Raw genomic sequence first — 24,796 nt, 5'->3', positions numbered from 1 at the left:
GGGGGCAATCAAACAAGTAGATATAAATATTTATGCACCCAACTTGGGAGCACCAAAATATGTAAAGCAGTTAATAACAAACGTAAAGGAACTAATTGATAATAATATAACAGTAGGGAACATCAACATCCCACTTACATCAGTGGACACATTATCTAAACAAAATGAACAGGGGCCTGCAGGTGGCTCAGTTGGTTAAGCATCTGCCTTCGGCTCAGGTCGTCATCCTAGGGTCCTGGGATTGAGTCCTGAGTCAGGCTCCCTGCTCAGTGGGGAGCCTACTTCTCCCTCTCCCTCTGCTTCTTTCTCCTATTTATACTCTTTCTCTTTCTCTCTCTCAAATAAATAAATACAATCTAAAAAAAAAAAAAGAAAAAAGAAAAGAAACAAGGAAACAATGGCTTTGAATGACATTAGACAAGATGAACTTAATAGATATGTTCAGAATATTCCATCTTAAAACAGCAGAATACACATTATTTTCAAATGCACATGGGATATTCTCCAGAATTGATCACATATTAGCCCACAAAACAGTCCTCAACAAATACAAAAAAGTAGAAGTGCTACCATGTACTTTTTCTGACCACAATGCTATGAAACTAGAAGTCAACCGCAAAAAAAAAAAAAAAAAAAAAAAAAAAAAAAAAAAAAAATTCTGGAAAGACCACAAATACATGAGGTTAGAGGTTAAACAACATGCTACTAAACAATGAATGGGTCAACCAGGAAATTAAAAAAAATACATGGGAACAAATGAAAATGCAAACACAGTGGTTCAAAACCCTTAGGATGCAGCCAAAGCTGTTCTAAAAGGGAAGTCTATAGCAATACAGGCCTACCTTAAGCAAGAAAAATCTCAAATAAACAATCTGCCCTTACACCTAAAGAAGCTAGGAAAAAGAGTAAACAAAACCTAAATCCAGAAGAAGGGAAGGAATAATAAAGAATACAGCAGAAATAAATCACATGGAAACTAAATGATAGAACAGATCAATGATAGCAGGAGCTGGTTCTCTGAAAAAAAGAAAATCAGTAAAAATGATATAGCTTTAGCCAGACTTATCAAAAAGGAAAGAGAAAGGACCTAAATAAATAAAATCACAGGACTGTCTGGGTGTCTCAGTTGGTTAAGTGTCCAACTCTTGATTTCAGCTCAGGTCATAATCTCCGGGTCGTGAGATTGAGCTCCATGCTCAGCAGGGAGTCTGCTTGAGATTCTCTCTTCCTCTTCTTCTGCTCCTCTCCCTTGCTTTCTCTCTTTCTCTCTTGCAAATAAATCTTTAAAAGATTAATAAAAATAAAATAATATTAAAAAATGAGGGAAGGGTAATAACACCAAAGAAATACAAATAAGAGAATATTATGCAAAACTATATGATAACAAATTGGACAGCCTAGAAGAAATGGATAAATTCCTAGAAACATATAAATTACTAAAACTGAAACAGGAAGAAATAGAAAATTTGACTGATAACCAGTAATGAAATTGAATCAGGAAAAAAAAAAAAAAAACAACTCCTGAAAAACAAAAGATCCAGGACCAGATGGCTTCACATGCAAATCTAAACAAGGATTAATACCTATTCTTCACAAACTATTCCAAAAAATCGAAGAGGAAGGAAAACTTCCAAATTCATTCTATGAAGTCAGCGTTATCCTGATACCAAAAGCAGACAAAGACATCACTAAAAAAGAGAACTATAGGCCAATATCCCTGGTGAACATAGATGCAAAAATCCTCCACAAAATACCAGCAAACAGGATCCAACCATACATTAAAAAATCATTTACCATGATGAAGTGGGATGTATTCATGGGTGGCAGGGCTGGTTTAATATTTGCAAATCAATCAACGTGATACACCACATTAATAAAAGAAAGGATAAGAACCATATGATCGTTTCAATAATGCAGAAAAAGCATTTGGCAAAGTACAACATCCATTCATGGTAAAGATCCCTCAACAAAATAGGTTTTGAGGGAACATAACATAATAAAGGCCATATATGAAAAACCCACAGCTAACATTGTTCTCAATTGGGAAAAACACGCTTTTTCCCTAAGGCCAGAAACAATACAGGGATGACCACTCTCACCACTTTTATTCAACATAGTACTGGAAGTCTTAAGCCCAACAAGCAGACAAGAAAAAATGAAAAGAATCCAAATTGGTAAGGAAGAGGTAAAACTTTCATTATTTGCAGAAGACATGATATAGAAAACCTGAAAGACTCCACCAAAACACTACTAGAACTGATAAATGAATGGAGTCAAGTTGCACAATACAAAATCAATATACATTAATCTGTTGAATTTCTACATACCAAAAATGAAGTGGAAAGAGAAATTAAGAAAACAGTTCTAATTGTATCCAAAATAATAAGATACTGAGGAATAAGCCTCACCAAAGAGGTGAAAAACCTATACTCTGAAAACTGAAAAGCCCTAATGAAAGAAATTGAAGACCCAAAGAAATGGAAAGACAGTCCATGCTCGCCGATTAGAAGAACAAATATCATTATAATGTCGATGTTATCCAAAGTAATCTACACATTTAAATGCAATCCCTATCAAAATACCAAAGCGTTTTTCACAGAACCAGAACAAACCTAAAATTTATATGGAACCACAAAAGACCCCAAATAGCCCAGAGCAGTCTTCAAAAAGCAAAGCAGAGCTGGACACATCACAATTCTGGACTTTAGGTTGTGTTAGCAAAGCTCTAGTCATTAAAACAATATGGTACCAGCACACTAACAGACACATAGACCAATAGCCAGAATAAAACAAAAACAAAAACAAAACAAAACAAAAAAACAAAACAAAAAAACAAAAAAACTCAGAAATGAACCCACAATTATAAGGTCATTTAGTCTTTGACAAAGCAGGAAAAAATATCCAATGGGAAACAGACCAATAAATGGTGTTGAGAAAACTGGATGGACACATGCAGGAGAATGAATGAAACTATGAAACTGGACCACTTTCTTACACCATACATTATAAACTCAAAATGCTTTAAAGACCCAAATGTGAGACCTGAACCCATGAAAATCCTAGAAGAGGACATAGGTAGTAACTTCTTTGACAGAGGTCATAGGGATTTCTTTCTAGATATGTATCCTGAGTCAAGGAAAATAAAAGCAAAAATAAACTATTGGGATTAAATCAAAATAAAAAGCTTCTGCACAGTGAAGGAAACATTTAACAAAACTAAAAGGCAACCTATAGAGTAAGAGAGGATATTTGCAAATGATATATCTGACAAGGATTTAGTATCCATAATACATAAAGAACTTATAAAACTCAGCACTCAAAAAAACCCAATACGGCAGCCCGGGTGGTGCAGCGGTTTAGCGCTGCCTGCAGCCCAGGGCATGATCCTGGAGACCCTGGATCGAGTCCCACGTCGGGCTCTCTGGGTAGAGCCTGCTTCTCCCTCTGCTTGTGTCTCAGCCTCTCATTCTCTCTGTGTGTCTCTATGAGCAAATAAATAAAATCTTAAAAAAAAAACAAAACACAATAGTCCAGTTAAAAATGGGCCAAAGACATGAACAGACATTTTTCCAAAGAAGACATCCATCTGAGCATGACAAGATGCTCAGCGTCAGTCATCATCAGGGAAATGCAAATCAAATCTACGATGAGATATCATGTCGGAATGGCTAACACCAATTATACAAGAAACAGGTGCTGGGAGGATGTGGAGAAAGGGGACCCTCGTGCTCTGTTGGTGGGAGTGCAAACTAGTGCAGCTACGTGGAAAGCAGTGTGGAGGCTCTTCCAAAATTCAAAAACAGAGCTACCCTATAATCTAGCAATCATAATCCTAGCTATTTACCCAAAGAGTAACTGTGAAACCACCACCCTGACTCACACTATGAATGTCTCCGGCATCTCTTTGTTCATATTCCCCTCTCCCCTTCTCAGGGAGGTTACCGAATTTGGTGTTCATCATTTCTGTCTTTACTATTTTTTTTCAAATTTTATCTATTTTTTTAAGAGAGAATGTGAGACAGAGTATGAATGGGGGGGGGAAGCAGAGGGAGAGGGAGAAGCCAACCCCCCTCCACTGAGCAGGGAGCCTGACATGGGGCTCAATCCCAGGACCCTGGGATCATGACCTGAGCTGAAGGTAGACACTTAACTGACTGAGCCACCCAACTGCCTCTTGTCTTTATTTTTTATGTCTTTACTACATATGTATGGCTCCCTAACAGAAACTACATTATTTTTTGCATGTCTTAGAAATTTACAAAATATTATCGTATTTATATCCTTCATAAAAACTTGCATTTATGATAAAAATATATTTGTGGGTGAATGCATGTTGATACACAAAGAATAAAAGAAATACTGAATCAAAAGGGTACACGCACCCCTGTTTATAGCAGTGTTATCTACAGTAGCCAAATTATGGAAACAACCCAAGTGTCCATCAACTGATGAATGGATAAAGATGGGGTATACGCAAAAAAAAAAAAAAAAGATGGGGTGTATGCCCGCACACGCACACACCCACACTGGAATATTATTCAACCATAAAAAAGAATGAAATTTTGCCATTTGTCATGACATAGATAGAGCTAGAGTGTATTTAGTTAAGCACACCAGAGGAAGTGGAAAAAGAGTTTATTATTTTAAATGACAGGTAGGGCATAGCAGACGGAGCCTCTGAGAGACTTAGGGAAGGGAAATGAGTCTCGCCGTTGCTTGGGGCCAAGGGTTTATGTTGGAAGAGCGTGTAGGGTACACATTCCTCTAGGAATCCAGGATAGGGTCCGGTCAAGGGTAAGTGCCAGGCAAACGACAGGGGTTCATCCATAAATTACACAAGGCAGGGGTACTGATGCCAGACTCTGCGGAGGTTTATTCGAAACTAATGTCCTGCAACATGTTCAGGATCTGGCTTTTCTTGGGTGTTACGAGGTGTCTGAGGGCCTAGGACAAACTCAGAGAATGACTGACTCACTTGCTTCCCCTTTGAAGTGGGAATGAGCTTCTTGGGCTCATTCAGAGGCAAAACACAGAAGGTGGGTAAATGCAGCCTAGCAGAAAAAGAGCAGAGCTGGAGCCTTTCCCAGAGTCCCCTGGTGTCATAGAACCTCAGCAGTCTTCATAGAAATAGCCTTTCGTTTTGGGGGATCATACTCCGTATAGACACACGCGCTGCCCATCTGTATCCATATCAGTCTGCAGGTGCCTCGGTCCTCGTCTGTACATCACAGCAGCCGCACAACGAGCATAGGGGAGCAGATCCGCAGGACAAATGTAACGAGGCCATCATGAAGGCCAACTCGTTATTAATGAGTTTGCCTCAAGTTTGCCTTGTGTAGGTAACAGTATGTTTTGCAAAAGGCTTGGAAAGCATGGCTGCATGATGAAGAAGTGCTCAGGTGAGAGAGCCGTCGTTTAAATACGAACAAAGTGCAGAGAGAGAGCATGGGGAGACCATTTTAATGAGGGGGGTGGGTGTTCAGGAAAAGCCCCTCTGAGTGAAGTGATCTGTAAGTTGAAGTCTGAGTAAAAACGATGAACCTGCCCCTCGAAGGCCCAGGGGAAGAGTGGGGTCAGAGGAGGAGAAGCTGCCAAATACCAAGCTCCGTGATGAACGTGAGTTCATAAATTCAAGGAAAGAAAGCCAGGCCCGAAGTCAGGGCCAAGGGTAGGACACCGGGGTTGGCTTAGGGCTTTATAGGACTTGGTAAGGGTGTGGTATGTATGTATGTATGTATGTATGTATGTATGTATGTATGTATGTATTTATTTATTTATTTTTATTTATTATTTATTATTTACTTTTTATTTTTATTTTTTATTTATTCATTTATTTATTTTCGGGTGTGTGTGGGGGATTTTATGCTAAGAGCAGTGTAGGCCATGAGACGCTTTAAACAAGGGAATGACATGATCTGATTTTTTTTTTGTAATTTTTTAAATCAGTGTCCCTTCTATGTGCACAGTAGAATTTTTTTGATTACTTAACATATAAAGTCATTAACGAACTCTGTTTCACTATGTATACTCTACGTATGTGCAATCGAGAGCCACTAGCATTTACTATCACAGTTATTTCTTATTTATTTATTTATTTATTTATTTATTTATTTGAAGATTGTATTTGTTTCTTCATGAGACAGAGAGAGAGAGAGAGAGAGAGAGAGAGAGAGGCAGAGACACAGGCAGAAGGAGAAGCAGGCTCCATGCAGGGAGCCCGACGTGGGACTCGATCCCGGGATCCCCGGGGTCATGCCCTGGGCCGAGGCAGAGACTCAACCACTGAGCCACCCAGGAGTGCCTATTTCTCATTTTATAAAAATACTTTTGAGTTGAAAAAAAAAATATTGCTATTTTGGCTTACTATTTATTAACAATGCAAAACATTTTGGGAGAATGATACTCACCTGATTAGGATTATAGAATATTCCTCTGTTCAGCGTACGTCATGAAAGACTAGAGATAAAAAATGTGCGGTTGTTGCTTCTGTTTGTTCTGGGTGTTTGTATGTTTGGTTGGTTAGTTGACTTTGCAGAAAGGTACTTGGTGGACCAGTTGCCCAAACTGTTTTTCTAGCTCACATTTGGGAAACCTAACATTAAGAATTTCGATTGCATCTAACTGGCTGTGTTTTCATGCAGAGGAAGGCAGGAGCTAAAAATAAATAAGTAGGGGGATCCCTGGGTGGCTCAGCGGTTTGGTGCCTGCCTTTGGCCCCGGGGCACGATCCTGAAGTCCCGGGATTGAGTCCCGCGTCGGGCTCCCGGCATGGGGCCTGCTTCTCCCTCCGCCAGTGTCTCTGCCTCTCTCTCTCTCTGTCTGTCATAAATAAATAAATAAATAAATAAATAAATAAATAAATAAGTAAGTAAGTAAGTAAGTAAATAAATAAATAAATAAATAAATGAAAGGCAGGAGCTGTCGACTCCAAGGTTCCAGGGACGGCCAGCAGTTGTGTGAATCACACCTACTATAGGACTGTGGGACAGGCTGGGCCTCTAGCCACATTGAGGAATACACAGGGCCCCTAAATGCACTCAAATTCAAAGTTTTGAAATCCTTGGGCTTACTTGGCCCACGAGCCACAGATCAGGGTCCCTTGTCTGAAGATATTTAGAGCTTCTGAAGGACCAAAGTGACAAAATGGATGGCGGGGAGGGAAAAGAATGTCATTCTAGAAATTTCAACCATGTAGTTTCTCTGTTTCTTCGAAGAGACGAGGATCCTCTTGTCTGATTGGTGACGCGCAAGTACAGAAGCACGAAAGGAAGCCTTTGGGATACCGGCTGACCTTCAGACAGGAAGGATATTCTGTTAGTAGGCCGTGGTTGCTTTTACCCTCGCAGAGCCAGGGTGGCGTCTGGAAATGTTTTAATTCCTTCTTATTTGTGTTGCCCTGTTATTTGACGTGTGAACAAGGATGATGTTTGGGTCATAGACTGGTTTTACGGATGTTAGTGCACCAAGCAAGCCCTGTATAGGCCTTTCCGTCCCACTATGAACTCAACTAATATGATTTTTACTGTGGCTCGTGGTTTGAATGTTATTAAAAATCAACGTTTATAAAAAAAAAAAAAATCAACGTTTAAGGTAAAGGGACTCGGGGGCTGAGTCATAGCAGATGTTACCTCGTTCTGTGCGACGTCCAGGGATGAGGGGTGCATCAACACGCAGGTTGTCTCCCATTCCCTCCAGGCAGCAAGGTGAGAGACTAGAGCAGTCAAAGGCTGACAGGTACGCCGAAGTGGCTCCCGGACTTGAGCAGTACAGTTATTGAAGTATATTGGTAATGCAGTGAGACGGATTTTTTTTTAAAGATTTATTTATTTATTTATATTTATTTATTTATTTATTTATTTATTTATTTATTTATTTATGATAGACATAGAGAGGCAGAGACACAGGAGGAGGGAGAAGCAGGCCCCATGCTGGGAGCCCGACGCGGGACTCGATCCCGGAACTCCAGGATCGCGCCCTGGGCCGAAGGCAGGCGCTAAACCACTGAGCCACCCAGGGATCCCCAGTGAGATGGAATTTTGATGAAGGCAGCTAATTAATTGAAGAGACAAAATGACTTTCAGAGAGAAGGGCCTGCTGCTTTCATTGCTTGATGCCAGAGAGATCATCCATTCTACTTTTCGGGATAGACCACAAATAAGTAATCAGATTTTCTTTCTTTCTTTTTTTTTTTTTAATGACCAACTGTTGTGACACCTGAGATTGATTTTGAATCCCTGAAGATTTAATACCCTCTAGGTTGTACAGAAGCCATCACAGTGGAGAGTGTTGTCTATTTTATTCTAACCCTTTGATAATTAGTTACCTACCTTTGGCACCTAAATCAACTTCTACTGATAAAGAATTGTCATTAACCAGGATATTTCCTCTTCCTCCCCCCCCCGCCACCCCAGGGTAATTCTTTAGTGTTTTTACGTACAGTGTCTAATAATCACTGAGTTATTGTTATTTTTGACCATGGTATCCCAGCGTCACTTTTGATGCAATCTAGGCCCTTTCCGTGACATAAGGCTTATGCCGTGGTAGAGAACATGGAGAAGAAACGTGCTCATTAACATTTCATGAGAGAGGCGATTCGTAACATGAACATTCGTCAGGCTGGATTTTCAACGGAAGGAGTAGGTATTTGTTCCAAAGTGCGTAAGAGCAAATGGAAATAATCCCAAGACCTAGTTAAGATTTGGGAACATGCATGGGTATGAAGCGTAGGAGCGAAGTCTACACCAATACCGTAATATTCGTACTATTTTTTTTTAATATTCATACTATTGAAGTGAGTAGTGGCATTAATGATGCGCCTTCAACTGCATTAGCTCTTGATGATGGAGTCTTCTTGACAAGGCCGATGAGAAAAGCCGTCTCCGGCCACAGGTCTGTCTCGAGATTAGCTGACAGCATTCAGCAGGGAGAGGCTGACCTACTCTTGTGAGAAGAGCGGGAGACGGGGCTGATGGTTGAGTCGGCCACGGTGGGTGGCTGCGCGTGATGGTCCTGAGAGGGAGGCCTGGAAACGAGGTTCTGCGCGCTTCATGTCGCATCAGAGCACGGGAAAGCGAGGCGCTCTGCAAACTGAAGTGATGGTAAGGCTTTGGGTTGGGTTTTTGTTTGTTTGATTGATCATATTTATCAGATGACAGGAAAAGCATTTTTTTTTTTTTTTAAAAGCATTCTGATGCCAGAAAAGCATTAGAAACGTGTTGTGGACGTGCTGTTGACAAGTCGGGCATGGTCTCGCTCGGATGAGTCTGCCGTCACCTGGGATTCATGCTGGTTTCTGTCTTATCCAATAATTCTTAAAAATTAGAAGTCCGGGAACATCAGCAGATGATAGAAGTGGTCTTGATATTACCAGGCATCTGAGGGGAAGGGCTAAAGGGCAGGCGTGGGTTAAAGTTGAGCCTTTCACACTCCCCCCCAGAAAACCTACCGCTCCAGAGGAATAGGCCTAAAAATCCATTTGTAAATCAGTGTTCTGCTCCACTGTCTTTAAGAATCGTTATTATGAAGGGATTTGTGATCGCCTTTTGTAGCCTACTCAGATTTGGGGAAATGCAGGATGCCGAGGGGTATAAGGAGTGATGATGTAGTAAAACAGCTAAGATTCTGATTATGCCGCACGTGTCGCTTGGATCACCATCGAATGAAATGAGGCTTTCTCCCTCCCTACTCAGTGACCCTATTTTTTTTTTTTTCCTAAATCAATTCTTTTTTTTTTTTTTTTTTTTTTAATTTTTATTTATTTATGATAGTCACACAGAGAGAGAGAGAGAGAGAGAGAGAGGCAGAGACACAGGCAGAGGGAGAAGCAGGCTCCATGCACCGGGAGCCCGATGTGGGATTCGATCCCGGGTCTCCAGGATCACGCCCTGGGCCAAAGGCAGGCGCTAAACCGCTGCGCCACCCAGGAATCCCCTAAATCAATTCTTTATTTAGGTAACAAGTTGGTTATGTTCACTGCATTGTATGAAACATCACAATACCGTACCGGAAAGGTACTCTCAGTACCGGGTTGGATCGGAGCGGACAATTTGAACCATAAACCATTTTGCGCTCTTCATTCCCTATCTTTGTACAACCCCCGCCCCGCCCCCTAAACCCAGTAAAGGGACAGATAGGAGAACCTCTTTTGCAAGGCCTAGCAGAGCAGAGGGGATTGCTTCTGTTGCCTCTTGCTAATTTGTTTTCCAATGTTAACTAGTTGTGAGAGCTCATTTGTTGCGTGTGCCATCTAAACCTTTTTTGGGGAAATAGGGTTTTCCCCCTAAGATTGATAGTGCCTTTTGTCTCTTTCTCGCCTGTGACTTTGGCATAGCAAATACAGAAACGAGGGACAGTCCACATTCGGAGTTCCTGGTCTGTGAAACGGAGCAGGGGCTGGGGGGTAAAGCAAATGTACCAAGTGCCGTCCGGAAGATCATTATGGGGGGGGGGGTTGCATCTTCGGGGGACGCCAGCAAAGTGGACCTGGCAGGTGGGCAGGCACCAAGATGTTGCTATGGACATCTTGCCACGGAGCACGTCTTCACAGTGACCTCAGCTGTGCACTTACCCAGATCATGGGCTTAAGAAAGGGATTTCTATCCACTCCTGCAGTTTTTAGTTTTGCCTTTTACATTTAAAAGAAAGTATTTTTGCATCTCTCAAGAACAGGTATCTTTTGAATAATTCGTTAAAAATACACATCAGACGCCAGTCACCTTTACATTCCTCTTAGTCTGCCTTGAACAGCGCAGATCTGACTACAGCAAAGAACCCTAACATTGAAGTTTTCGGTGAGAGCCCTTCGGGGAAAGCTTTGGGATCAAGCAAGGTGGCCAGTAGGAGCAACGGTAAAAAATCGGAGAGTAAAACAGGTGGCAGGAAATAGCGCAGGGAGGAAAACTTTGTAAAAAGAGACACGTGCCCGTGGAAGATGCTCCTTGTATTCATTGCTCTTTTTTCCTCTATTACTAGACATTGGTTTTTCTTCCCCAGAGTAAGACCACCTGGTTATCTGGGAGTTTATGCTTCTGCTAATTATAGTGTGGTCTAGGATATGCATTTTTGTGTCGTCTTTAAAGCTTAAAAAATAAATTAGGTAGTGGCTCTAAAGAAAATGTGGTAAGCCCCACCTTCCTACCGACTTTAAGTCTCTGTCATGGGTACGTGTATTAGGGCTAACTGGGCTTTATTCCTCATGAACAGTAAAGTACTAAGTACCTAGCTGAGCCGAGAACTCGTGCTTAGAAGCATTATCTCTTGGTACCTGGGTCTCAATTACTCTGATAACACGGTGATAGGTTAAGTAGATCTGCAAATGAGAAAACTGAAAGGGGGGTTACACGTTGGAGAGACTGAGGCCGACCACGGGGGTTACACCACCTGCCTATGGAGGCTGGTCGCCAGGGGCCCGGGAGCTTTCCTGCATCAAGGCCTCTGCGACTCGTGGGGTCCAACGCGGGGCACAACTCGCCCCGGTAAACTGGCCCCTAGACGCGCCTGTTTACAAAGGATGTGAGGCAGCTACTTAGATTCACATCAGGACTTAAGGATTACTGAGACGCAGGAAGGTACTGAGAGAGCGGCCTTCGGGACCCTGGCCCGTCCTAGGGCCGTCCCAGCAGAACCGTCAGGCTCAAGGCCAGGCTGGAATACTGCTGCTCTCTGGACGGCGGGGTACACGCAACGTCACACCACATGCACTCCTGGATTTTTCAGGTAGCACAGCTTTAAAAACAAACAAACAAAAAACAAAAAAACAAACTAAAAAAAAAAAACAAAAATAAAAACAAAACCCACCATCCAGTTCTAATACCACAAGTTGAGACTTAACCTGTTAGCACCAACATTTTTAAATAATTCCACTAAAACGATGCTTAACCTAATACAACCATCTCCTGTCCCCAAAATAGCATTTGCTATTTCAAACGGCTTACCAAAAAAAAATGTATCTGATAATTTTGAGGTAAACGTCTTTATTTTCTTATACAACCAAAAATTGTAAACGGTTTTAGCACGTTACCATTTTAACAGGTCAATAGTTTAGTCCTTATGTGCAGTTTTCACATTGTTTTACTCGGTATTCAAAAAATGTAGTTTAACATATTGTAGACACTCTCAGTATTGCTGCGTTCTTTGTCATCTTACTCCGTGTAGTATAACCACGTTCAGAGTTATTCTTGTGTATATACAGTGAGTAAAAGTGAACAAACCCAATCCTGCCTCCCCCTGCGCCGCCGCCCCCCCCCCCCCCCGCTCCCATTAAAAAGAAAACAAAAGGAAAATAAAAAGACAAGATGAAATCAGGAAGGGAAACCCTAATCACTGGAGCGTGGGGATGCAGACGTTGGCTTTCTGCATCCACCCTCCATGCTACAGGAAAACTCGGAGACCACTGCCGGTTATCTCCCGACACCGCTCAAGAAGCCCCAGTAGACTTCTGAATCTGTTCCTTTAAGATCAGGATGCTCTGCCTCTGCTCGGGGGGCAGCATGGCAATCTGATCTGCAGTCAGCTGAAGAACCTGCATGATCAGAGCTGCCTTTTCCTGATCCTGTGGAGTTACCTGGCTCTGCCCAGGACTGAAACTGCTAGGCTGGCCTCCACCTTGCTTGCCTGCCCCCTGCATGCCCACTGCTTGCATGCCTGCCCCCTGCATGCCTCCTCCTTGCATGCCTGCCCCCTGTATGCCCCCTCCTTGCATGCCTGCCCCCTGCATGCCTGCCCCCTGCATGCCTCCTCCTTGCATGCCTGCCCCCTGCATGCCCCCTCCTTGCATGCCTGCTCCCTGCATGCCCCCTCCTTGCATGCCTGCCCCCTGCATGCCCCCTCCTTGCATGCCCGCCCCCTGCATGCCAGCTCCAGGATTTCCCACCCCTGAAATGCCCGACACCTGTCTGGGCCCCTGAGGACCACCCGCCCCCATGTTAATGGGCCCGGGCCCCTGGATTCCCCCAGTCATTGGGCCTCTGGAACCGGGGCCGGGGCCGGGGCCCCGCATCTCCATCCCTCTCGCGTCCATGCCTCTGGCTTCCATCGCACAGGTCTCCATCCCTCTTCTCTCCAGCACTCTGGTCTCTAGGACTTCCGTCTCCATCCCTCGAGAATCTCTGCTCCCTCTGCCATCCATGGGGAGCCCCCTCTGGTCCATCATGGGCCCCCGGGGCTCTCCCATCAGCAGTCTGGGGTCGGCGAGGGGCCCGCCCCGCAGGTCGTGCGAGTCTCTGGCGTGGCCGGACGCGTGGTGCAGGGGCGGGCCCAGGTAGCCTCGGGGCTCCACCTCCCCGGTGACCGAGAGCAGGGTCCCCCCGCGGGGGTCGTTCGGGGCGTCCCCCAGCAGCCCCCGAGGAGGGAGGCCCCCCGCGGCCATGGGCCCCCGCGGCAGGGGCGCCCTGGGGTCGGCCATCTGCACCTGGCCGCGCTCCAGGGGCCCCACGCCGGGCATCCCCACCTGCGGCTGCATGCCGCCCGCGGCGGGGAGCGCGGCGGGCCCGGGGCCCGGCCCCGCGGCGGGCAGGGGGCCCGGCGCCGGCATGCCGGCCTGGATCGGGGTCTGCATCAGCGGGGGGATGTCCTTCACGGGCCTCCGCGCCAGGTGCGGCGGCTGCGGGGCGGCGGGGCTCTGCTGGGCCAGCAGGACGGCCGGGGCGGCGGGGCCGGGGCCGGGGCCGGGGCCGGGGCCGAGACCGGGGCCGGGGCCGGGGCCGGGGCCGGGGCCGGGGCCGGGGCCGGGCTGCGCCTTGCCGGGCAGCAGCGGCGTCACGTGGACCTTGCGGTGCAGGATCCTGAGCGCCAGGTCGGGGTCCATGATGCGCATGACCACCTGCGCCTGCAGCAGCGCGTAGGCCAGCTGCGGGTTCTGCAGCAGCATGCTGCGCGCTTCCTGGTGGCTGTTCTGCACGCACAGCTTCATCTGCTTCATGAGCTCGAACATCTGCTCGGGCGGCAGGCTGGCCACGGCGCGCGTGATGGACTCGGGCGCGTCCTCGGGGTCGATGGGGTCGCCGTAGGGCGAGTCGACGACGGGCGCGGCGGGGCCCAGGCTCTTGAGCTCCTCCTTGTTCTTCTCGCTCGCGGCGTTGTCCACGCGCAGCGCGCGGCCGCTGAACTCGCGCCCGTTGAGGTTGCGCATCGCGCTCAGCGCCGTCTCCTGGTCCTGGTACTCGCAGAAGCCGTAGCCCTTGGGCTTGCCCGTCTCGCGGTCGTACACCAGCCGGAAGCTCACCACCGAGCCCACCTCCGAGAAGATGTCCTTCAGCTGCTCCTCCGTCGCCTCGTACGGGATGTTCCCCACGAACACGGAGCGCAGCGACCGGTCCATGGCCGGGTCCCGCACCGCCAGGCTCGACATGGCTCCCGGCGGCCCGGCGCGGCGCGGCGCGGCGGTGGCCGGCGCTCGTCCTCCTCCTCGGCGGCCTCGCTTCCGCCGAGCAGCGGAAGCCGACGGCCGGCGTCCGCCCGGAAACCGCCGAGGCGCGGCCCGATCGTTCCGCCCGCCCCCGCGAGTGCGTCCGCCGCTGCGCTCCGACGCGCGCCTTTCGCGAGGAGGCTTCCCACCGCGAGCCGCCGCGGCCGCCCGGAACGGCCCCCGGAAGGCTGACCGCAGTAAAGATGGCCGCAGCGGCTTCGCCGTGGGCGCCGGGAGCGGACGTCGCCGCGACGTCACGGCGCTCTGGAGGCCGTTTGCCCCGCGGGAGACCGCCCACCGACGGGGGCTTCCCCGCTCCCTCCCCGGGCGTGCGCTCGGTTTGCTGCGGGGCGGACCCCGGCCGCGCCCGCCTCTGGTCGGCCCAGGTCGCGGGCACCCAGTGTGGGCGTCCCACGGGGCCGGGCTTTGCTCCCGCACGCGCGGCGGCTCGCTCTGCAGGACGGGGCTCCCCGACCCGACGGGGCTCCCCGACCCGGGGCTCCCCGACCTGACGCTGCTCCCCGACCGGGGGTTCCCTGGGCTGACGCTGCTCCCCGACCCGGGCTCCCCAACCTGACGCTGCTCCCCGACCCGGTGCTCCCCGAGCTGACGCTGCTCCCCGACCTGACGCTGCTCCCAGACCTGGGGCTCCCAGACCTGACGGTGCCTCCCAACTCGATGGCTCCCCGACCTGATGCTGCTCCCTGACCCGGGGTTCCCTGGGCCGACGGTGCTCCCCAACTCCGTGCTCCCCCAGCTGGTGATGCTTTCTCACTCGGTGCTCCCTGAGCTGACGCTGCTCCCCGACCCCGGGCTCCCCGACCTGACGCTGCCCCTCCACCCGGGCTCCCCGGGCTGATGCTGCTCCCCGACCCGGGGCTCCCCAACCCGACGCTGCTCCCTGACCCGACGTTGCTCCCCGACCTGACGCTGCTCCCCGACCCGGGGCTCCCCAACCCGACGCTGCTCCCTGACCCGACGTTGCTCCCCGACCTGACGCTGCTCCCCCACCCGGGGCTCCCCGACCCAACGCTGCTCCCCGACCCAGGCTCCCTGACCTGACGCTGCTCCCCCACCCGGGGCTCCCCGACCCAACGCTGCTCCCCAACCCAGGCTCCCTGACCTGACGCTGCTCCCCCACCCGGGGCTCCCCGAGCTGACGCTGCTCCCCGACCCAGGCTCCCTGACCTGACGCTGCTCCCTGACCCGGGGTTCCCTGGGCAGACGCTGCTCCCCGACCCGACGCTGCTCCCCGACCCGGGGCTCCCCGACCTGACGCTGCTCCCCGACCCGGGGTTCCCTGGGCAGACGCTGCTCCCCGACTCCGTGCTCCCGGAGCTGATGATGCTTCCTCACCTGGTGCTCCCCGAGCTGACGCTGCTCCCTGACCCAGGGCTCCTGGGGCTGCAGAGGAGGAGCTGCAGGGATGCAGGGCTGTCACCCTGCAGGCCTAGATTGCTTCCGGTGCCTGGGGACCCAGGCGGTGCTCCCAGGGCCCGGGGTGCAGGGAGAAGCCCATCCTGCGAACTGTGCGAACCAGCCAAGGGAACGGGAGGATCCCATTGGCTCCGTTCAGGGATTCATGCCGCCATCCCCAGCTGTCCCACAGAATGTTTGGTTTTGGTTTTGATCCATGGAGGCTGGGGCAGGGAAGCTGTTAGCCAGAGACCAGGATTGTTCCCAGGAGGGCTCCCAGGGTGAAGGCAGGGGGCTCCTCCTGCAGGTTGCAGACCCTGGTGCTGGGAGGAGGGGACGTCTCCTGGCTGACCCAGCTGGGGCTCCCTTCCTGGGGAGGCGGGAATGGCCTTTCACTGGGTGTTACCTGGACTGGGAAAGTCGGCCTAAGTGACACCCTTTGGGGCCAGTGGTTGTCCTTTTTTTTTTTTTTTTTAATAACAGTTTTATTATTATTTTTTTTTAATTTAAATATAGAAACCGATATCTAGTTAGGCTACCGAACGCCTTTTTAGTATATTTGGAACCACTTGGGTATGAAATCGACTTTTGCAATGACAATTTTTTTTTTTTTAAGATTTTGTTTATTCATGAGAGAGAGAGAGAGAGGCAGAGACACAGGCAGAGGGAGAAGCAGGCTCCATGCAGGGAGCCCGACGTGGGACTCGATCCTGGGACCCCAGGATCAGGCCCTGGGCTGAAGGCAGTGCTAAACCACTGAGGCCCCCCCCCCCAGGCTGCCCCAAATTTTAAGTCTAAACAAAACAAGTCTTTCTAGTTAAAAATTTAGCATTTTGAGATGGCCTCTACGCGTAAATACATGCAAGATCTTGAAGACTTTTAAAAAGCGAAACTATCTCATTAACTTTGTACTTTTTACACGCTGAAATGTTTTTAATGCACTGGATTAAAGTATATTTTAACATGAACCTCGCTCATTTCATTGCTTCTTTAAAACGTGGTTAAAAAATAAGTTGCAAGGGATCCCCAGGTGGCTCAGTGGTTTAGCGCCTGCCTTTGGCCCAGGGTGCGATCCTGGAGACCTGGGATCGAGTCCTGCGTCGTGCTCCTGGCATGGAGCCTGCTTCTCCCTCGGCCTGTGTCTCTGCCTCTCTCTCTCTCTCTCTCTCTCTCTATGTCTGTCATAAATAATAAATATTTAAAAAAAAATTAAGTTGCATATGGGGGTCGCATTATATGTGCAAGGAGTGTGCTCACCCAGAGTTGAAGTCTTTTAAGTCCTAAGCAGAGAATCGCTCTCTTCCACGTCCGCCTTCTGAGGGGATGGTGAGACTCAAGGCCACGTCCACAGACTGGGCCACGTAGCTTGAGTCTCGCGGTCTGCTGCGCAGATCCGACATGGCCAGGACCCCTGAGCTGCAGAGAAGACAAAGCACCCACTTACCTCCCCGTGTTTTGGTAGTTCTTGAAACAGGCCTGGTTAGATACTTCGACGTTGGGAGGGGGTTAGGGAGAGTGTGAGTCCCTGAGGAATTTGGGCAGCAAGGTTTCCAGGACCTTGGGGGCCCAGCTGTTGTTGGGGGAAGGTCACTTACTACCGTCTACCAAAGCCTGAGTCCTGGGACCCTTCACACTACGTCGGTGAGCCGCGTGCCTGGGGGACGGTCGCCGACATGTGTCTTGGAGGCTTTCAAGATAAAGGAAGCTTCCAAAGGGAGTTTTTGATGTTAAAGTAGACTCCCAGGCTCCTGGGGGCCGGGCTAGGATGGCCTGTTGCCCTCAGCAAAGTGTCCACACCGAGGCCGCTGAGCCCCGAGAGGAGGGTCCCTCTGCCTGGTTCAAGGACGTGTCCGTGGGCCACAGGGAGTAAGGCCATTTCATGACTTCTCTTCTGTCTTGGTTTCCGCACATCATCGTTAGAACGAAACCAAGGGCCCCGGTTCCTCCTGGGCCAGGGGGTCTTGTCCTTCAGGAAAACAAGTCAGTTTGCCTCCACTCTGAACCATCTCTTTACAGAGACAGGCCATGACTTTTTTTTTTTTTAATTGTTCAACACACGCCATGTGTGTGATCGTGTGGATGTTACGCACAAGGCTGGGAGAACCGGCCTTCAGACTCGTGGAAGGGCGCGGGGCTTACCCGCCGATGTCTGACCTGGGGCGCCGCAGAACCACCTGGAACCATGGGCTGTTAGGTCAGGTGGCTGCACCTCGGCCCCCCACCCCCGCCCCCAACTCACTATTGTGATAATAGTAATTAGCAATGATACGAGTATTTTCGGGGCGGGCGTGGAGCATGTGCGTTTCTGGCTGGTTCTCAGGTTCTGCTCCCAGCCCTGGTCTGGGGGCCCCACCGGGAGAGCTGATCTGAACAAATGGACTTGTGTGCCCTCGTTTTTTGGTGGTTTTTTTTTTTTTTTTTTTTTTAAATCTTTGGTTTCTATCTGTATTGAGCGCACTGTGCTGAGAAGTGTGAGATGCAAGTGGTCTTGGAGAAAACCTGTCACTGTCTTCAGCCGCCCCTCCACGCCCCCCCCCGACGGAAGGGACCCCTGGCTCCCACAGTGGGCAAGTGGCTGAGGAGCTCTGGGGGCCAGCAGGCTCCCCGTATACTTGTTGCCAGAGGCTTTTCGTATTTTCTCCTAATTCTGGCCCAGAAGAGTGGTTTGCTACGACCCCCTTTCTGGAGGCCCCATCCGACCAAGCACAGAGCTCAAGGCCCAGGACACAAAAACCAATTATTTATTACTAGCTGAGTGGGCCAGAGTTACTGAGAGCCCTTAGAAACCCGTGTGCATTTTTTTTTTTAGTACCAAAACACAGTGTTCACAGTATATTTGGAAGAAAACTGTGCATGGCATCTTGCGTGTTTAAGTGCTGATTCTTTCAGTAAATCAAAGTACCCAGTATACTAGGAGTGATTCGCTTTTTATTTATTTTTATTTATTTTTTCTTAATTTAATTTAATTATTATTATTATTATTTTTTTTTTAAGAGTGATTTTTAAACACATCAGAACAAGTGGCCCCATGAGGGCCGTTCTTCTTCAGTCACCTTCGGAAACCATGACCTTCATCCATGGAAGCTTCCATGGCTCCAAATGATTTTTAAACTCCCTACCCGGAAACTGTGTCGGGGCTCTGTTTATAAGTCATACTGGAAAACTGGTGTCTTAGCTCGAAAGCACACCTCGTTGTCCACAAAGAACGGAGTCATGCAATCAGATCCCCTCCCTTTCAGACCAGACTTGGCAAAAATACGTAGCCATTTCCAGATTCCAAAACTCATACCTGAATGTGAAGATTCTGTGGGCTTTGGGAGTAGTGCAAGAGACTCACATAGACTGAGAAGACAAATTCCGAAAGAGAGGCGCCAGAAACGCTGATTTTAAGCCGTAACTGGCATCTCTGAAGCAAGAAACAGATGCAGTGCACTTGTCCACAAAGTTCTCCGTGACCCCTCCTCCTTCCTCTAGCTTGGAAATAATTTTCATTTGCCTTTGTGGATAAGCCGACCCTTCTCTGCATCTTCCTGGTGATGGTGACTCATGTACCTTTGAGTAGAATTGCTCTTTCCCTTCTGAACTATAATTTTCACAAAAAAAAAAAAAAAAAAAAAAAAAAAAAAAAAAAAAAAAAAACTTTCCCAAAGAAAGACACTCCGCTTTGTCAAGGAACAAAGTGCCTGACATTTATTATTTTATTCCGTCGATATTTATTATAGGCACCGACAATACAGCAGCAAAAGAGGCCGACAGCCCTTCCACTAGACCAGAAGTTCCCTGAGTGTGGCCCCAGACTAGGAACATTTTGGAAAAGTGAAGTTTGGGGCCCTACTCCAAAGCAGTTACTGTATCAGGAACTCTTAGGAATGGGGGGGTCTGCACAGAAATCTGGGTTTCAGCAAGCCCCCCAGATGATTCTGGCACGGGTGAAAGTCTGAGAACCACCGAACTCAAGGGAGACAATCATATTCCGATCAATCGATAGATACTTGGTCTTCTTCACCCCTGTACGCTCAGCACCTTGGCTAGAGCTTAGCGCGGGGTGGGGGGTGCTCATTTTATTTGTTGCACGAATGATGGGAAGTGACCTTAGAATTAGCTAATGCATAAACCCCTCATTTTACACGACAAGAAACCCATGGCACTAAATAATGCGCCCTCCGTCAGAATGGGGACCTTTCCGTTTTACTCCTGGGTCAGCGATCCTTCTTCCATGTCACCGTTCCATATGTAACGAAGCACGCAGAGAGAGTGACGCGGTCTAGATCATCCAGGAAGACTCCATCCCACATGGAGGGCACGGGGCTGGGACTGGAAGGATGGGTTATAATCCGGGATGCGTACACGGGAGACAAAGAGAAATAGCCAGGCACTAGATAGAAATAGCCAGAACGGTTTTCAGTGCCCAAAGTCGTTGGTGAGGAGTGTGATTAAAGATTGCCTTTCGGGAGGACGGACCGTGAAAGGTTTCGAAGGTGAGATTTATGAGGCTAAATCTGACGTGCGCGTTGACGGGCTTCCTTCTTTGTGAAACACAGACGCAGAATAAGGGTGGTGGACGTCAAAGCATCCCGGTCTCCTCCATTCCTTCTCTATGGGATCTTTTGCACCCAGACTCCCCCTGTTTTAAGATTTTTATTCTTTTTTTTTTTTTTAAGATTTATTTATTTATTTATTTATTTATTTATTTATTTATTTATTTATGATAGATATATAGAGAGAGAGAAAGAGAGAGGCAGAGACACAGGCAGAGGGAGAAGCAGGCTCCATGCACCGGGAGCCCGACGTGGGATTCGATCCCGGGTCTCCAGGATCGCGCCCTGGGCCAAAGGCAGACGCTAAACCGTGGAGCCACCCAGAGATCCCCCAGACTCTCCTTTTTAATCACTTATTTTATTTATTTGTTTGAGAGAGAGCCCAGCGGGGAGGGGCAGAGGGAGGGAGAGAATCTCAAGCAGACTCCGTGCTGAGCAAGGAGCCGCACCCAGGGCTCCATCCCAGGACCCTGAGACCATGACCTGAGCTGAAGCCCCGAGTCAGACGCTCACCTGACTGAGCCGCCCAGGTGCTCGAGTCCCTTGTAAGTTCTCATCTAACGTGGGCCACTTGCTCTTCCTGTATTTAACGTCTTCTGCAATCGGGCTTCACTCTCAATACTCGCCCCCCCCTTCCCCTGCCCACCATTCCTGGCTGGGGAATCTTCTCTCTTTCTCTCTCACCCTCCTCATCCTCTCGTGTCTAAATCCTTTCCATCTGTCAACACTCACTTCAGAGACTTTCTTGCAAAGGATTGACTTAGCACCCAGTGTCTCCTTCTACTCCATCAGCAGCACTGAGACTCTCATGTTACCCCTTAAGCACAGAACCAGTGTCTGATTTTTATTTCTCCTATTGCCTAGCGCAGGGCTTTTTACATTCTAAGCACTCAATGGATAATTAAAAAATAATAATAATAATACAAAATCATCATATTATAAAGATCACGTATGTTAACTAAATGGTAATGTGATGGTTTTAGTTCGCAGAGCGCTTCTCTCTGGGTTCTGGCGTGTGGTCGGGACTACAATCCTGGGAGGTACATGCACGCATATCCTGGTTTTAGGGGACTATTACATACATATTTACATACATATTTATATTCATTTATACATATAAATATTACATACATATTTAGTCTTTTGTGCCTGACAAAAGACTAAAATGCAGATACCATTCATTTTTTTAAATTTTATTTTAATTTAATTTTTTGACCCCACAGGCGCGCAGATACCATTCATAAAAGCTAACTCTGAGAGCTAAATAGGATGGGGGCCCTTTGATAGCTGCTTTGTAAAATACAATACTGGGTATAATCCTTTCTTTTTTAAAAATATTTTATTTATTTATTCATGAGAGATTCAGAGGGAGAGACAGAGACACAGGCAGAGGGAGAAGCAGGCTCCCTGCAGGGAGCCCGATGCGGGACTCGATCCCAGGACCCCGGGGTCATGACCTGATGCTCAACCGCTGAGCCCCCCAGGTGCACCTGCATTTAATCCTTCCAACATCCTTTCTGGGACAGGCAATCACAGTGACAATCTACAACTAAGACAAGTTCACTATTGTGACCATGTTCACTGGCAGAGTCAGGATTTGAACTCACATCATCCGACTCAAGAACTCAAGCTGTTGCATTATTTCATTAAATGAGTTTCCTAAGGATACATCGTAGCTAGTAAAGTGGTAGAATTACAGCCTGAAGCCAGGTCTCTTGCGTTTAAAATTCCTGTTTCACAATCAGTGGAGTAATCACGGGTTACTGAGGCCTGGACATAATCTCACTTGGCCTTTCTCCTGATTGTCCCCGAGCATGGCTCAGTGCATTTTGACACCACAATCAGTGCTGTGGCAACAGATGAACCATAAGGTATAAAAACCAAAGCAATTGAGAAAATATTTCCTTTTTTCAATTTGTGGGCCTAAAGTTAAACATCCACATATAGATTTTTTTTTTTAAAGTTCTGGTTAGATAGGTAATAAATGCATTTTTCATAAAAGGAGACCCCAAATTTCTCAACCTCCAAGTCAGTTTGTGACATTCTTCCCAATTCTTTTTTATTAATTTTTAATTTTATTTTATTTTAAGTAACCTCTACCCCCAAAATGGGGTTTGAACGAACTCAAGACCCGGAGATCAAGAGTTGCATGCTCTATTTACATGTATTTGATAGGCAACAGTGTACAGAGGAATACACGGTAAATTCCACTTTCCTACACATGAGATGAGTCACTTTTTTTTTTTTTTTTTTTTTTTTTTGATGAGTTGCTTTTATGGGCAAGAGGAAGACCCCATGAATTTGAAAGCATGGGAAATGTGCCATTTCAGGACTAGAGGCTTGGAAGAGGCAGACATTCTCCCTGGAAGGGACTGTGTCATCCAACACTTTTTTTTTTTTTTTTAAATAGATGAAGAAAATGAGATCCAGGGAAGACAAGACACTTGACAGAGATGCCCAGTCGCTGGCCTAGCATGTAATAGGATCTAATTTCCCATCCAGAGGCAGTAAGGTGAAGGGTTAAGAGCACAGACTTCAATGTCGGAGAGACTTGGGTCGGCTGCCTGGTTCAGTCAGTGACTGGGTGGCCTTGAAACGACTACTTAACCCCTCTCTGCTCCCGTTTCTATGACCTGGGAATGGCATCATCGCCTCTATGGGCTGTTGTGTGGAATACGTGACCTACTTATTTGTATCATCACTTACTTCGTACAGTAACTGTCAATCTACATTTGTTCTGCAGAATTAGTTGCGGCAGATTAAGCATCTTAAGAGCAAAGAGACTCACCTTTTAGTCTAACAATGTTTTATTTTCCGGCGTCTATCTTCTTCGTCTTTGAAGGGGTTGGCCTGGGTGAACTCAGGATCTGTTGTCAGATTATATTATTTTAAAAACTTGAAACTCCCATCATTTGACTTCCATTTGCCCTTCCATTATTATTCCGTTAAATGAGTTTCCCAAGGACATAGAGCTACTGGGTGACAAAGCTACACCCTGAACCCAGATCTCTTGATTTTGTGACTTCTGTGCGGATCGCGTGGCCCTCGTATCTGGGGGTAGGTCTGTACTTGAACATGGATACCATTTAGGCTCACCCACCCCAGTGGTGCTCACTGGGTCCCCGCATGAAACTCTGAAATGCTCCCTTCTGATATTTAGTTGGCCAAAATTCCACTTTTTTTTTCATTTTTATTAGAAGGGCCTGCCTGAACTTTGGACTCTGACTGTGGAGGATCTGGGCTGGCACACAGGGTACCTGCTTGTCCGCACAGTCATGTTCAGGATGGCATCAGCACTGCTGCTTTCACGCATGCACGGCAGACACAGGCCGTTGATTCAGACACGGGGGAAGCATACCTAATTGGACAAGAACCAGGGCTCCTTATTCTCCCTTTAGGCTGTCACCTGAAAGAACAGAGGGAGGAAGCAACCTCACAGTCTGTGGAAAAATCCAAGCCCCGAAACCAGGTCCTGAATAAAGACATCCTGTTTAAGATGAACAACTCATGAGTCTTTCTTCCCACGACCGAACAATCCAATACCCAACTTTAGAGAGATGCCTGAGCTACCCTTCACTTGAGAAGCTGGCCTCTTTCTCTGAGGCCCAGCTGGCCCATCCAATGAGCCTGTATTCATACCACGTTACAGGAAACCTTTTTTTTTTTTTTGAAAAATCTGATTGAGGCCCCAGATCGTTAAGCGCCACAACCAAAGTCAGTGTGGTGGGATGTATTTTGGATTTATCATCACATTTTTTTTTAAGATTTTATTTGTTCATTCATGAGAGACCCAGAAAGAGAGAGAGAGGCAGAGACATAGAGGGAGAAGCAGGCTCCGTGTGGGGAGCCCGATGTGAGACTCGATCCCAGGACCCCAGGATCGAGACCTGAGCCGAAGGCAGATGCTCCACCGCTGAGCCACCCAGGCACCCCGATTGGCAGGGTTAATGCTTGTTGGCAACACTGTTACAGGCGGTGGAGCGAGACAGCAGGTGGGAAAGCCTGCTGGAAACGTTAACCTGGGGAACAGGGTTCGGATCTTGAGTCAAGAGAGAAGCAAACATGTTAAGGAACAGACTCAGCACTGCCAGGATGACGGGAAACCAAGGGAGCAGTGGGTCCCTATTCCCATCCTCTCTCCTCTGTAAGTCATCCTTCCGTTCCCATCTGTGGGCTACAATTATTGGCACAGCTTTTTTTTTTTTTTTTTTTTTTTTTAGATTTTATGTATTTATTCATGAGAGTCCCACAGAGAGAGAGGCAGAGACCCAGGCAGAGGGAGAAGCAGGCTCCCTGCGGGGATCCCAATGCGGGACTCGATCCTGGGACTCCAGGGTCACACCCTGGGCTGAAGGCAGACGCTCAACCCCTGAGCACCCCAGGCACCCCGATTGGCAGGGTTAATGCTTGTTGGCAACACTGTTTGGAGAGCTGAGGG

At 47.9% G+C, this 24,796-nt stretch overlaps 2 protein-coding genes across 6 annotated transcripts in view; one reads left to right on the top strand and one right to left on the bottom strand.

The window, feature by feature from the left end:
• Positions 1 to 24,796, top strand: part of PRKG1 (protein kinase cGMP-dependent 1) — a 1,199,334-nt gene that overhangs the window by 654,825 nt on the left and 519,713 nt on the right. The gene's annotated exons all lie outside the window — the stretch shown is intronic.
• Positions 11,956 to 14,440, bottom strand: CSTF2T (cleavage stimulation factor subunit 2 tau variant). Its single transcript, XM_025441423.3, has one exon. It carries the CDS (start codon positions 14,345 to 14,347, stop codon positions 12,416 to 12,418), a length of 1,932 nt encoding a protein of 643 aa, XP_025297208.1. The 5' UTR covers positions 14,348 to 14,440; the 3' UTR covers positions 11,956 to 12,415.

The sequence above is a fragment of the Canis lupus genome, chromosome 26 (genome assembly GCF_003254725.2).
Source record: "Canis lupus dingo isolate Sandy chromosome 26, ASM325472v2, whole genome shotgun sequence".
NCBI classification, from domain to species: Eukaryota; Metazoa; Chordata; class Mammalia; order Carnivora; family Canidae; genus Canis; species Canis lupus.
This window is presented reverse-complemented; position numbering and strand designations above follow the sequence as displayed.

Bases quoted from the DNA above. Each gene is read 5' to 3' on its own strand.
- CSTF2T (XM_025441423.3), bottom strand. From the start codon at position 14,347: ATGTCGAGCCTGGCGGTGCGGGACCCGGCCATGGACCGGTCGCTGCGC.